Source organism: Propithecus coquereli, unplaced genomic scaffold, assembly GCF_000956105.1.
Source record: "Propithecus coquereli isolate 6110/MARCELLA unplaced genomic scaffold, Pcoq_1.0 Scaffold113, whole genome shotgun sequence".
NCBI classification, from domain to species: domain Eukaryota; kingdom Metazoa; phylum Chordata; class Mammalia; order Primates; family Indriidae; genus Propithecus; species Propithecus coquereli.
The window spans coordinates 5,515,450-5,530,593 of record NW_012135303.1 but is presented as its reverse complement, the minus strand read 5'-3'; the positions used below and the strand labels follow the sequence as shown (position 1 = coordinate 5,530,593).

General features: G+C 41.0%; 1 protein-coding gene across 3 annotated transcripts in view; it reads right to left on the bottom strand.

The window, feature by feature from the left end:
* Positions 1 to 14,893, bottom strand: part of LOC105818851 — a 48,070-nt gene extending 33,177 nt beyond the window's left edge. For 2 of the 3 annotated variants that reach the window (XM_012654993.1, XM_012654975.1), the window contains exons 1-4: positions 14,701 to 14,893; positions 12,811 to 12,926; positions 10,044 to 10,139; positions 8,677 to 8,829 (exon numbers count right to left, since the gene is read on the bottom strand). In XM_012654993.1, the coding sequence (XP_012510447.1) occupies positions 8,677 to 8,829; positions 10,044 to 10,139; positions 12,811 to 12,919 (358 nt within the window). In that variant the 5' untranslated portion in view covers positions 12,920 to 12,926; positions 14,701 to 14,893. Of the gene's footprint in view, positions 1 to 8,676; positions 8,830 to 10,043; positions 10,140 to 12,810; positions 12,927 to 14,585; positions 14,603 to 14,700 lie in introns of those variants that run through there. The other variant, XM_012654984.1, reaches the window with a different exon arrangement.
* Positions 14,894 to 15,144: the final 251 nt, after the last annotated feature.

The following is a 15,144-nucleotide window of genomic DNA, read 5'->3' as shown; positions in this document are numbered from 1 at the left end:
CTACACAGAAGCTGAGGGTGCCCCAAAGAGTAGTTCAGATGGGACATGGCAAAGCCTTGAAGGTGACCAGAAATCCCTCTGCTGGACAATATACTGGTGAGGTGCACACAGCCTTCAACTCAAAGCCCATCCCCCACAGCAACAGAGAGTGAACTTGGCTCTTCCACCCATTCAGTGCTCCCTGAAACGGCAAATAAATGGTTTGCACGAGTTACTTTGAGTTACTTTGGTTTCCTTGCATGTGTTCAGCTCCCAAGCATCTTCCTGGCCATGGCCAATGCTCAACAATCTCTCAGTAGTCTCAAACCCAGCCCTACCTCTCTCCATCTGCCCCCAGAAATATGCAGTCCTGCCCTTCCCCTTCCCACACCCCCGCTTACCACCTCTCAGACAATGCCCACTTCCCCACACGCAGCGCGCCCTGCCCATTCCTGATGTTTCCTTCCACGCGGAGAGGGTTCTGCTGGTCTTGCTGTCTGCTGTGGGTTGAATCGCATCCCCCACAACTCTGTACCCCCTACTTAGATGTGGAAGTCCTAGCTCCCAGTACCTCAGAATGGGATCTCGTTAGGGAATCGGGTCATTGCAAATATAGTTAGTTGAGATGAGGTCACACTAAAGTAGGGTGGGCCCCTAACACAGTATGACTGAGTCCTCATCAAAAGGGGACATTTGGACATATACGATATACAGAGAGGCCACGTGAACATGAAGAGGGTCACAGCCCTCGGAGGGAACCACCCCTGCTGACACCTGGATGGCAGACTTCCAGCATCCAGAACTGTGAGACAATACATCTCTGTTGTTTAAGCCACCTGTCCGTGCTCCTTTGTCACTGCAGCCTAAGGAACCTAAAACACTGGCCTTACTCCGGGCACAGGTCTGCCTCTGCCGCCCTCTTCCTCTTAGTACCAACTGCCAGCAGGAAACACATCCAGTCCGCTCCTCCCTGACCGCCGCGCAGTGGAGGGCCTGTGCCGTCCGGTGCTGTGACCGGCCGGCTCAGCCTGTCTAGTTCTCTGGTTAGGTAGGCGCAGCCACCCATATTAGTTTTATCAGTCATAACGGTAGTATGTCCATCTCTCATCTGCCATTGTCTCCCGTGGAATTGATTCAAAATTTGGGAAAGGAAGAAGTGAACCATTTATCATGCCCTCTTAAACCCCACCCCAGGCCTCTTATCTCCCAGCAGGCAGGGAGTGAGGTGGCCTCCTTCTTTTGGTGTTCTTGTTCTCATTTTATTGCTATGGTATAACCCTTGTGGCCTACTTTCCCAAGCCTCTGCCTTCAATTGTCAAAAATTCAAACAGGAACACTGACCTACATCTTCGTTCTCACCACAACAATCCTATAACCCCCTCAAGGTAACAGATAATTCAGATGGTCCTGCACAGGCTACTGGGGAAAGAAAAGCACAATAATTAATATCGCAAGATGCTGTATTATTGGCCGGGCGCAGTGGCTCACGCCTATAATCCTAGCACTCTGGGAGGCCGAGGCGGGTGGATCATTTGAGCTCAGGAGTTCGAGATCAGCCTGAGCAAGAGCGAGACTCTGTCTCTACTAAAAAAATAGAAAGAAATTAGCTGGACAACTAAAAAAAAAAAAAATATATATATATATATAAATTAGCTGGGCATGGTGGCGCATGCCTGTAGTCCCAGCTACCTGGGAGGCTGAGGCAGGAGGATCGCTTGAGCCCAGGAGTTTGAGGTTGCTGTGGGTTAGGCTGACGCCACGGCACTCACTGTAGCCCGGGCAACAAAGCTCTGTCTTGTCTCAAAAAAAAAAAGATATTGTATTATCTTACTATTTTGCTTAAACTTAGCTTAGAGAATGAGTTAGATATGTAATTTTAATAGTCACATAAGAAATAATACTTAATTTAATTTAAAATGATGCTATAATTATTGTGATTTCATAATACTATAACCATATGTTGTTATCATTATTGTCACATGCTCTGAGTCTCCTGAGAAGCACATCCTTACTCCACCAACAGAGACCAGGCTGATGGGTTGGTGGGTGCACGAGGGTGTGGAGAGAAGAGACTTAGGTTTATACACTTAATCTTATAGGCCCATCAATATCACCAACATCATTATGTCATTTCCTCAGAGTTTTCTAATCCTATTGGCCTTGACACTGGATGTCACTGTAAATGCTAGGAAGGAAGGACAAAAAAGAAAAGAAATTCAGGAAAAGCATCTCCATGGTTAGAGGGCCTGGGCTCAGAAAGTGTGCATGGTATTCAGTCACCTGCTATAAATTTCCTACTAGGTCCACATTCTCTAGAAAACCATCAGCAATCTCATAAAATATCAAGCTCTGGGTGATACAGTTATCTGCTGACAATCGGAAAACCTAAAGCCCCTAAACTTTGAGGCCTCCCCAGGCTGCCTTTGTTAGTAAGGGGTGAATGTTTAATGTCTCCCAGAATGACCCAGGCTTAAGCCTGCATATCCTAAGAGACCCTTTTTTAGGTGAAGTGGTTGGTGGGGGAGGAGGACTCCCAGTTTTGAACTATAAATCTTGTATGTGGCTTCTAGATTGGGAAAGAATTGCAAGAAGTGTAGAGTCAGGCAGGAAAGATTTCGAGCACTCCACCTACTTGTCCCCGTCAGAAGACTGTTATAGAACATTTATTCCTGTCAATATTTCAATAAACCCTATTCAGTATGTATCAAGAGTGAGCCAGGGGAAGAGTAAAAGCCAACAGTAGGCTGTGTTACTGAGCTGGTCATGGCGGTGAGCAACTGGGACTCGGTTCTGCTGGGATGGGCGTCAGAAATGCCCATCTCAGGGGCAAAGGAGTAGAGCATTTATCCACCAGCTCCAGTCCCCCACTGGCCCAGGGCTGCCCCATAGGGTGTTAACTTGCTCACATTTCAGGTTGCTGCAGAGCCAAAGTGAGGCAAAAGAATGCAGCTTTTCCAAACATGGCTGGGTTCATCCATAATTGCTTGTTATTGCAGATCAAGTCAGTTTATCCCGGTTCTCCCATTTGGCCTCTCCTTCCTCATTAGTACCTCTGTTTTAAAGTGGTAGATAAAATCCTCTTGCATTTATTAAGCCTGTGGCAATATGTACTTATGAACAACCTGGTAACGCTCCTTCAGAGTTACAATGTACTGAAGTCACTGGAAATCAATCTTAATGTTAAGTAATTTCCCAATGCACCACCCCTTGTTTTTTCAGCTTTTTATACAGTGGCAGTATCCTATAATTCTCAAACCAAATACTAAGTCTAAGTACGCTTACACACACTTGTAAAATCGACTATTGTTTTTATGCTATGGCAATGAGGGGAGCATCAATATGGTGGCAAGAACTGTATCAGGACTCAGAATCTAAACTGACTGATCTCAACCAAATCCAATACTCTTTTATGAGACAATCTCCATAGCAACTGGAGAATCAGAGTAGAAATTCTTAAAGTGAAAAGTTGCTCCTGATTTGCCAGATCAGCCCATGTTTTGACAATCTGTAATAAGGTAATCAAAGGGTCTCAAGATTACCACACAAGTGTTGACTGCTGTGTGAATTTGTCATGGCACACGTCCTCCAAATCATAAAAATACGTTTAAAAAACGTCTATAAGGCTGATAATTCTAATCAAATTCATTAATGTTTTATATATTTTAAGTTAAATCAAAAAATAAAAATCAATTGTGTAAGAGCTATTTTTTTATTCATATAACTTACATAGCTACTATTTTATCTTTCCAGTCATCTAAGTAATAACTTCAATTTATAGGGCATTGTGAAAACATTATTTCACTTGATCAATAACATAAAACAAAAATCAAGTTTCTGTATCACTTACAAAATTTATCACTATGGTCCAGACTCTTAAAGCTAAATATTAAGAACCTACATGTTAGGTGAGCCTGTTTTCACTGGAAAGTCATTGGGAGAATTTGCCTAAGAAACTTCCACCCTGACCCCTCCCCTCCTTCTTCACTCAATCCTTCTCATGGAAGGTTGTATGTGAACGGGCAAAAGGGTCATATCACAAAGACACTGGCTCCTGCACATAAAAACACTGAGTAAGGAAGATGTAGAAAACATATAAGAAGCACTATGGTCCACAGTAATCCTGCAGAGAAATTGTCTGTCAAAAACTTATAGCAGTCCAGAAATTCAGACTAAGTATCTTTAATGTTGAGTTAGAAGTCAGACAAAAGAAGAATGAATATTCCTATAAATTTACCAACAATTCCAAATTAGGTGGATTCATTGTTCTTGAAAGGATTCAAGACAATTAAAAATTGCTAAGAATCAGGGAAGTAAGGACTTCTAGGAAAAGATGGGAATGTGGATCCAAATGTTTACTTTTGTTTCACTTCTTCCACAAACCCCAGGAAAAAGATGGTAAAGAGATTTCTTTTCAAGCATTTACTCAAACAAAGAGAAATGGAGGAGGAGGCAATCATATTGGAGTGGGAGAGCAAACATACAAGTGGTAGGTGATTTAATAAGGCAGCAAGAGGGACAGCAGAGAAGCAGCCTGACTTGTACCACAGACACCTGACCATGGTCAGAACTGACAGCCCCACTTTGGGAGGGAAGGTAGAGGGAAGCTCACAACAGGAAGATTGATAAGAAACCTGTATAAACAGCAGTCAAACCCCATCCCTGCTCCACATAGATAGACACCTGCTTTGGCCCACCCTGGCAGGATGCAAGAGGTAAGGCATGAGGTGTCTGGGCTGGGGAATACCGGGCATGGTTGAGAGCAGTGATACGTAATGAAAAGAAAGGAATTAGCCCTCTTCTGCCAGTCAGCTTCTAAACCACTGGCAGCTGTGTCTACACTCCAGGCTGAAGACTGGAAGGCCCTTCTATGGGGAACTTGAATAGCTCAAGAGAAAAGACCAAAAACTATTAAAGTGGGGTTCCCAAAGACACGACTCAGCCCTACAGCTGATAAACTCCACCTATATACTCAGAGTATCCATTCAGCCTTCTAGCAGCCACTCTTAGAGTAAGCAGCCGACTAGGGATCATCAGATATCTGAGGAAAGCCTTTAAGACAAACAGGAAAAGGCAACAGAGTGGAGGGGCAGGGAGGTGGAGGAGACAACACAGGAAAAAGAAATGCCCAAATTATCCACTGATGATGCCATCACAAGATAAAACCAGGATGTTATTTTAAAAAATAAAATAAAAGGAATATTTACAGAGTAAATAAAAGCACTTGGAAGTTAATATAGAAAAAATTTAAAAACTTATGGAAGGCTTGGGATATAAAGTAAGGAAATTTTCCAGAAAGTATCATAAAAATATAGTGGAAAATAAGAGAGAAAGTAAAAGAAACACATATGGAAGTAACATTCATTGGGTGTTAGGCAGGTGGGAAGGGGAGGTGGGGGTGGATAAATGCACACCTAATGGGTGCAGTGTGCACTGTCTGGGATGGGCATGCTTGTAGCTCTGACTCGGGCAGTGCAAAGGCAATATATGTAACCTAAAAGTTTGTACCTATGTAAAATTTTGAAATAAAAAGAAGTAAAAGAAATACAGAGGACCAGTACAAGAGTTCTAATATCTAAATAATGGAGTTTCCAGAAAGAATCGAGAAAATGGTAGAAATCATCAGTGGAATAATTCAAGAGAATTTCCAGAACTGAAAGACAAGAGTTCCAAGAGTTAAAAGGGCCCAGCAAGTATCCAGCACAATGGATGAAAGACTCATACAAAGGCATATCACAGAAATTGCAGAACAATGGAAACAAAGGGAAGATCTCAGAAGCTTCCACAGAGAAATGACAGATCACATACAAAGGAACAGGAATCATAATGGCTTGAGAAGTCTCAATAGCAACATGGAAATAAGAACTGAATGACACAATGTTTTCAAATGAAAATTATTACGAACTCAGAATTCTATACCTAGTCAAACTAACAATTAAGCGTAAAGACAGAATAATGGCATTTCAGACATTTGAGGCAAGGTCTCAAAAACATACTTCACTTTTTTTTTAGAAAGCTACTAGAGGATGTATTCCACCAAAACAAGGACATAAACTAAGAAAGAAAACAAAAGAGAGAGAGAAGACATGGGATTCAGGTTTAGGACAAGGGGATCTAACACAGAGAAAGGTGAAGGGAACATTCAAGACGATGGCGAAGGGAGATCCCAGAGTGACAGTTATCCTCAACACACTGAGGGCAACCAGTCCTAACTGGAACAGGTTAAAGAGTTCTAGAAGATATTTAAGAGATGAAATTGACAGAACACTCATTGCATGGAGTGTTCTATCTGAATGTATGGAGAGATGTAGTTATTAACAGAGAATCCAGGGTTAAACCAGTGATAAGTATAATAAAACACTAAGCAAACAGACAATCAAAAAGATAATGATCAACTCCAGCAGAAAGAAAAAGTTATGTAGAAAAGGTAAAATAATAATAACATTCTATAAATAAATAAATTATTCATTGTGACTAGTGTTTACATAGTTATAAGCACCATTGATCCAAATTTTGATATAAATATATAGAGAGAGGGAGGACTGGAAAGTGTTTGTGTGTGTTGGAGGTGAGGGGAGGGGTAAGAGGGAGATAAATTCTCATCTTCTGCAGTGAGAAGTCAATAGACAATGCCTAAAACTGAAAAACCAAGAAGTACCAATGTAAGTGTGATATGTGGATATCTAGAGTTCAGCGGGCTGCAGTGGCTCACGCTGTAATCCCAGTGCTTTGAGAAGCTGAGGCAGGAAGATCACTTGAGCCCAGGAATTGAAGACTGCAGTAAGCTATGATCAGACCACTGAATTCCAAACTGGGTGACAGAGCGAGACCCTATCTCTACCAAAAAAAAAAAAAAACAACAACCTTGTAAAAAATGTTGACAGTACTTACAAATCCCCTAAACTCCAATTTTGGATCCACCTTAAAATCCCCTTCCTTAAGGTTTAATAAGCAAGCTTATAACTGATAACCAAAAAGTTCTGAAATATATTCTTCAGCATTTTTGCATACAAAGCATACATAAGTTACACATATCTATCAAAGTATTAACTATCTTTTATGTCACCAGGATGCTATCCACTGCTCTTTGTCCAAAGAAGGTTGGCTAAATTATTACCTTAAAGTTGGTTTCCCTGGGAAAGCCTGATTCTAGTGAAAAACATCCTTTCACTGTTCTGAGAACAGCGGGATCCTAGAATGTGAATACTTCTGCCTCATAAGAATGCCTGAGCATGCTGTTACCAAAAAAAAAAAAAAAAAAACTTAAAAAAATTTGGATGATATTAGATGAACAGCTGTGTAGAAAAGGGAATGTAAAAATAAAAACTGCATGTTGGAGCATCAAAATAGTAACCATGTACAGTATATGACTGTTTTTAATCAGATGAAGATTGAAGCTATTACATTTCAAATCAAATGTTATAAATTAGTTCAAGAATGCAGCTGAGCTCTCATTTAATTAGAAATGTCCATGTTTAAATCATGAGGTATAGTAGCTGCCAATGAAGCAAAGGGCAAGGGAAGGCAGAAACGCTGTGTCCAGGCCCACTGATTCGCAACCGTCTCCCACACAGGACGCACATCTGGGGTGGACGAGTCCTGACGGAATGAAGAACTTCGTGTACCAGCTAATTTGAGATTTAATGTAATTGTCCGTAATTGTTTTGAAGACAATTAAAATCATTACTCTGGTCTGGACAATTCTGAACTCTTCATTTTTGCGTGAAACATATTTTCCCCATGCTGAATTTTAACTCTTTCTTGGATTAAAAAGTAAAGCAAATGTGGGGCCGAGATTTCCCTGGGAAACAACCCCTCGACTGTCAGGTCACAGGAAAATGCAGCCCAAGCAGTGAGGAACTCCTCTGGAAACAAGTCTCATTTCCTATTTCTGGTGCTTGACGTAGCTCAGCGAAAGTCCAAATCTACATCCCAAATGTTAGACAATTCACCGTTAATTAAAAATGAGGTAACATCATAGAGGGTTTCTGAGGTCACACAGAAAAGAATGCAATTATCCTAAGGCGGACTTTCCCCCAAAGATTATGAGCCTCTGCATCTCGTAATTAACCGTGGTACAGCTAGAGTCAGTCCTGGCGAAAGGTCTTTCTTTTCTCCCAATTTGCCTAACTCAAAAACACCTCAAGTGACACAGCTCAAATTTTCCAAATTAACCTTACCCCTGGGGCTGAAATCATGCATGTGACAGTTCAGCTCTAAAGAAAATCTTAGAGAGAGTTGTACATAGGGAAAAAAGAAAAAAATCAGAGGAGAAAAGGGTAGGAGTTAACATTTAAGTGGTTTTTCAACCTCATCATTACCCCCGCTCAAGAAAATAGGACACAGATGGGCAAAACACACCCTCGTTCTGCCCTGAAGAATCCAAGGGACTCATTAGAAACTACTGTTGTTGCCTGGTGCTCTCCTGTGAATTTGTAAGGGACAAAACTATTGATAATTTTTTTCTTTGCCACATCTCACAGCATTTAGCATTCCATAATGTCACGGGGTGGAAAGTAGGAGGATGAGTCCCAAAGACACCGTGCACCACCGCAACCCATGACCACTTACTGCTGACAGAATTGTTCAAGATCGACTTTTCCCAGGGAGTTGAGGGGTGATTAGATTGTCACAAGCTGCTTTGGTCTGTAAAAACAGTTTCCAGTAAGGAATAACACACAACCTCAAACTTTCTCTTACTTCTTGCCACCACCCCACACTCTTCCACTCCGACACCCGAGAGCGGGTAAATCGGAATGAGGTCCACAGCTCCCAGGCAAGGGTGGATTCCCTCTTGAACCTCCATATCGATAGCACGGAAGGCCTCCAAGCAAGCAGCCAGAACAGCACTGCCTAAAAATGTAAAATTGTGAAAAACAATTATGAAGCTTTCAGTTGCATCTAAACAAAAAGCCATGATTTTGTTGCCCCATTAGCTGCTTTTCTTTTATAAGCCATATAGAAGATTTTTTCATCCCAAGTAATAAAAGAGATCCAACATTTCTCCCCACCCTTGCCCCATCTCTCAACAGTCATAAAATTTCACATCTTCCGGCTTTTTTCTCCCCAAAGTGGACAAATTATGCAAAGTGTATTGATCTTATATCACATTGTTATTTTTTTACAATTGGTTAATTTAGATTTTTCTCTATTTTCTCCAATTAATCTGATCAAATTCCTTGTTATTTTCAGAATGCTTTATGAGTAGTTATAATATACACATAAACACAAATTTTTAAAAGCATAAATACTTATTTTAGTTTTGCTCTTATCCAGTAATTAGATTTTTCGTTGACTTATTATATGTAAATACATATTATAAACACAGAAGAGTTTTCTGTTAGTACTCTGAGTTTTTATTAGCAGTACAGTATAACCATTTTACCAATAGAGATAAAAGCAGATTTTAATCTTATATTAATTCAGAATAATCTGTCCTATGCTTGCATGGTGTTATCAGTTAACTTTTCCCTCTCTTGTCCAAGAAAACATACTTTATGAAAGAAAACAATCTGCCAAGTTGAAAATCACTTTATTTGAAAATGTGGGGATATTAATACAGGTTTTTGTTTAAACAACTGTGATTCTTCTAATTTAAATTATTCTACTCAACCTTACAACATCCCTATGAGACATGGAGCCCATTTTGACTCAACCCATGGCCCAACTCAACAGCTCAGGCTCCCAACACAAAACACACTGCTTAGCATGTCTCATTCCATGCCAACTTGTCAGGGACGGTGAGGCTGACTTCAACACTAGTACTGCACAAGTGAAAACCTGAAGATGTTTTTCTTCTGCACAAAGGATATGTGATCATCTTCAGCAAAAGAATGTTATTAAATCTTGGACCCCAGTATTCATTGTGATAAAGAAGAAATGGAGAATGTTTGAGATATACATGTTCAGAAAAATGATGAAATATAGTTTTATAGCAGACTACTTCATGGAGGGGAGTATTTAGATTTACACAGGAAATCAATGATTATAGAACATTCAGCTCTACCTGAAGCCTACCCTTCATCAAATAAAAGACATATATGTAAAGAAAAAAACTGAAATCTTACCCAACTTGTCAACAGAAGCTGCTATTGTAATGACTGATCTGTTATAGTCTTGATCAGAAAATATATTGAGCACTGTCACTTCAGGATGCTTCTGCCCTGTAAAGAAAACAACACAAAAGTGCAAAACATTTTTTTCTGTGATAAAACTTTACTACTTTATTTCTTCTAGTATAGTTAAATGTAGTTTAGAAGAAAAATTCTGGGATGTGACTTTTGGAAGTAACATTGTATAAGCACAGAATTTGTGAGTAGTAATGCCCACTTCTTCCAGCATCTTACTATATGACCAGGTGGCTCAGCTCAGACACAAGCCTTTGGTGTCTGTAAGAGACCTTCTCTTGGACTTGGTACTGAATTTGCCAAAGCGCTCCTAACTCGGTCTTAAATGATAGCCCCTATTTTCAACGGTCAAATCATATCACTCTAAACTCTGTTCCTTATCAACCTTGTCTCCTAGGCCTTGTCAACATTTCCTTCCAAAACCCAGAAATCAGACTATTTGGGTCAGGATCTGACATCTGGAAAAACTAGAATCGGCCAATTAGCGCTTACAGCAGAGGTTTCTGAGACACATGCACCTGTCCATTAGAAACTGTTCTGACTCCACCATCTCCTTTTCAGAGGCCACCAACAGCCTTCAGATGTTAACAACTTCCAGCTTTTGGTGGCTTGTGACTCATTTGAATATGTGTAACCTGGAGGAGAAAGCTGCCATTCCCTTGTATGGCAGCCATACATAACCCCAAAGTTATTTTTGAAGTTTACAAGCCCGGCTCAGGCTCCTTAAAAGTCCTCCTTATGCCTACAAAAGCAAATTCAAAGTGAAGGACAAAAGTTTTCAGGCGGTAATTAAACCTTTAGCTATGTTATTATACCTTGTCCCCTTGCTCCCTGGCAGCTTAACAATTAATCTTTTCAGAGGAAAGGAAAAATAAGTTCCAACCAGGAACTACGGAGCTTACGGCAGCCCTACACTATTAATTTTAATAATGTGAGAAGATAAACATATGTCACCCACTGATAGCCGAACGAGCATCTATAGAGCCCTGCCCTGGTGTAGGTCTAAAATTTATAACTCTATTGCTTTACCTAAGACCTTTCTAAGCCATTTAAATGTGCTCACATTGCTTAATTAGAAAAAATATATAGTTTATATAGTTTTATTCCACTCAAAAATAAGTGCCTTTAAAATATTTGTAAAACAACAGGTTTTCTTAACTAGTATTACTACTTTCCCTGCATTTTTAAAACTATAAAAGATGAAGCAAGAAGAAGATCAAGAAACCTTCTATTTTATGTAGTTTTTCAACATATTCTAGCTCCTGGAACAAAAAAGATATCATTTAATTTTTTTTTCATCCTAAACCTTCTTCTGAAAAGCTTTTATTCTCAGTTTCATATGATTCAATTGAATCAAATGCTGAAAGAATAAAACACTCTCTCCTGCAATTTCTTAAGCATGCATATAGGAAAAAATTACTGCTGGCAAGAGGAGCTGTCAGTGTGAATCTCAGCAGAAGTAAATTGTTTGGTATTTGTAATGGAGTATAATAGCTGTAATATAATTCCATTTGAGCTGCTGCCACTAATAAGCTGATAAAAACTGTGAGTTGAGACCCAGGCGTCCATCAGTGGATGTCTTCCACAAATGTCTCTGCACATTGACTTAATCACGGAGACAGGCAACTCAATCCCATTACATGTACTGTTTCTGACAATGCAGAGCCCAAGCTGGCTCTTTCCACAAAAAGCATGCAAAAGCACAGCTGCCTGCTGACTCCAAAGGAGTTTTCTTATCAGCCATTATCAGGAATTTTCATAGCCATTTCCGGCTCCCACAAAGTTGCAAGACAGTAACTTAAATGGGCTCATAGGGGGTAGGGGGGAACACTTCTTTCTCATGAAACGCAGTAATCACATCAAAAATGACAATCAGAAATTAAAATACACTATCTCGAATGCTTTACGGCTGTGACTCTAATGCTCACCTGTTGCCAAGAAGCTACTGATTTAATAACAAAGCAATTCCATTTAAATAACTTTAAGTCTGTAAATGTACTGTTGTGTGTGTGTGTGTGTGTGTGTTTGTGTGTGAAAGTAAATACAAATAATATCTAAGCTGTGTGCCATCACATGACCATTTTAAGAAGGGTGAAGAGAGAGTAGCCTCTCTCATAGTAATACTGGCCAAGGAAGTAAGGAGGCTTGAGTTCCAGTCTGTCACTGAATTGCTGAGTGATCTTACAGGCATCACTTAAATGCAATTGCCTAAGGGTCTTTATGCAGAGAAAATGGGGTAGAAATAATAATACTGTAATGATAGCATGGGGTCTGCTGGCAGGAGTGCTTTGGAAAGTACTTGGTACTTGGCAAGTTTATTTTTCATTTAACCTGCTGAATAAATAGCAGAAGGTACCATTATGCTCATTCTATTAATGATCAAATAAATGGCCCGTGGGGGAAACATTATACTTTTATGTAAATATAGCCTCCTCAGGAGCCTGTCAATATCCCGAACAGTGTGCATCTCGGAGACTCACAGAGCTGCACTGCTGAGTGTATGCAGGCATTTGGAAAAGAGCATATGTGCACATCTGAGTAACTGATCTGTCTTAGCATCCTGGAGTCGTGCAGAAGAAGCTATAACAAGGGGGAAAATCTAGGAAGAAAGAAAGAAAAGTGTTCTGTAGATACGCTGTGCAGAGTACAAAAATTACTATGTTATCAAAACACTACAATATTCGCTTCAATTGTCAGTTGTTCCTACCATTTTTGTCAAGAAGAGCTGCTTCTGCTATGTTCTCAACAATGTATTTTCTTCTGGCTTCTGAAATGTTTAGTAAACAGGCAGCCAAACGGAGCCCCAGTCTGGACATGATTTTTCTAGAATAGCAGAAAAATGGTTCTTTATTTCAGTCTCTGTAGTTGATTATTTTCTTTTTTTTAACCCTAAAAATCACAACTTTTTGGAAACCAGGCAGTCATAATGTGAACACTTCACTATGTCATTCCTAGCAAACACCTAAAGGATAAAACCCTAAGACTGACTCAAATAGAAAACCATGTGTGTATATGGCCATGCACATATGAACATAGTAACAACACTGGAAAATACCTGGCAAGTTACTCAGCCTGAATTTTGTCATGTCAATGAAACTTTTCATTAAAGTATGCTATCCCATTTTAAACATGATCTTCCTTAGCTTACCCGTTTTTGAGGTCTGCACTGTTTAATAGGTATTTTGTTGTTGTTGTTAAACTAGACTTACTGGGGAAATAAAAAAAAAAAGGGAAATGAGGGAGATTATTTAATATACTGATTCTCATAAAAACTATTCTGTGACAAAAAGAAAAAGTATCTCCACAGGCCATGCCATGGATATTAATTATATGAACACATAAAAGGGACCCATTTGGGTGCTTTAAATGACAACTGTTTGGTTGACTAAGTTGCTCCTTGTACTTTGATCTCCAAAGTTTCTAAATCAGTTTAAATCTTTTCACAGGACTGAAAAATGACACATACTCTGAAATATATTACTCAATAATGCCAAAAATGTGACTGATTCTTTTGCTGAAAATGGATTGTTACACAAGTTTTGGAGGTTGCTTTGAAGCTTTTTAGTATTCTAGAATGACATTTTTTGTATACCTCAAATGATAGTATGATTTAAAGGAATTAAAATATCTCAAAATAACAAGAAAATAATTCCCCTTTTCAAGATTAGGACATCATAATTTTGGCTTCTTTTAAATATCATAACTAAAATGAATGTGGCCCTCATGAAATTCATTTAACAAATATTTGATGACAGTCATTGTGTGTCAGGTGATGTTCTTCATGTGGGGAATACTGCAGTGAATGGTGTCCAACTCTGAGACAAACTTTAAACTTCAGAGTTTAAGCTAAAAGTTCTCTGGTGCAAATAATGGTACGGTCCATGAATAAATCCACTGGCTTCTGTCCGCTGGGACTATTGCCTAACGTCTTAACCTAGATGGAGCTTAGGGCTTCGTGGCTAGTTCAGATTTGCAGGCCGGTTTTCATATTGGGACCATCATCTATCACCGAAAATTCATAAAAATGTAACCATTAGGGTTTTCTAGACATTAATAACATTGTTGTAATAAAGCAGCCCAGACCTTTCATTTCTATGTAAACAAAAAATTGCTTTACACAAGGGGTGTGGGCGTCTTCTGGTTTTCATTTGTTTTCAGTGTGTTTATGTAGCTTAATTGTCTCATCAGGCACTTTCCCAACATAATTATGCTTTTTAACAAATGGTGTTTATGGCAACCCCTAACAGTGCAAAAGAAAGGATTAGTTTCATCCTCTCATTCCACATTTTGATTCCCTGTGGACAGCTAAATCACACAAAGATGGTGTTAGAAAATTCACCTTCATAGCAAAAGCTGAAATGAGCGGCAGTACAAGAAGTTTGGACAGCACTTTCCTCTAAGAAAGTGACCCAAACGCAAGCCCCCAACTCTGTGGTTAAGGACAGGGAGATCCTAGTCCGCCCAGCCCATCCCTTCAATTACCGTTCGATGACTTCCGGTGACAGACGAGAACACTACCCCCTCCCCACTCTACCCGGCCCGGAGTAACTAAGTAAGTTGGCCCGGCAAGTGCCAAGTACAAAGTGAAGCAGTTCACCTGCCCCGGGCGCACGCACCCCACTGGCACTTTTGAGGCCGCAAGGAGGCTCGCAGAGGCAGCGGGAACGCGTGCTCGGCGCCGGCACCCCGCGCTGCGGTCCCCCTGCGCGGTCCCGGCTCGGTTCCAGGGTGGAGTGTCCCAGGGCCACGTGGGCCGAACGGCAACCCGAGTGACTTCCGGGGCCCCAGGAGGCCCGCGGGGAGCGACAGGGGCGCCGGGCGCGCGGGCTCCGGCCAGGGAGGGAGCGCGGGGCGGCCGGCGCTCGCTGCCCGGGCCCGGCTCTCTAGCCAGCGGCCGCGCCTGCCGCTCGCGTTTGGGGACGGAACCGACCTGCACGCGCCGAGGGACGGCGGAGCGGCCGGACCGCCGAGCCGCAGTGGCCGAGCGTGACCTGCGCGCAGCCTGCGCTGCCGGCTCCGCCTCTCGGGCGCCCGGGCGCGC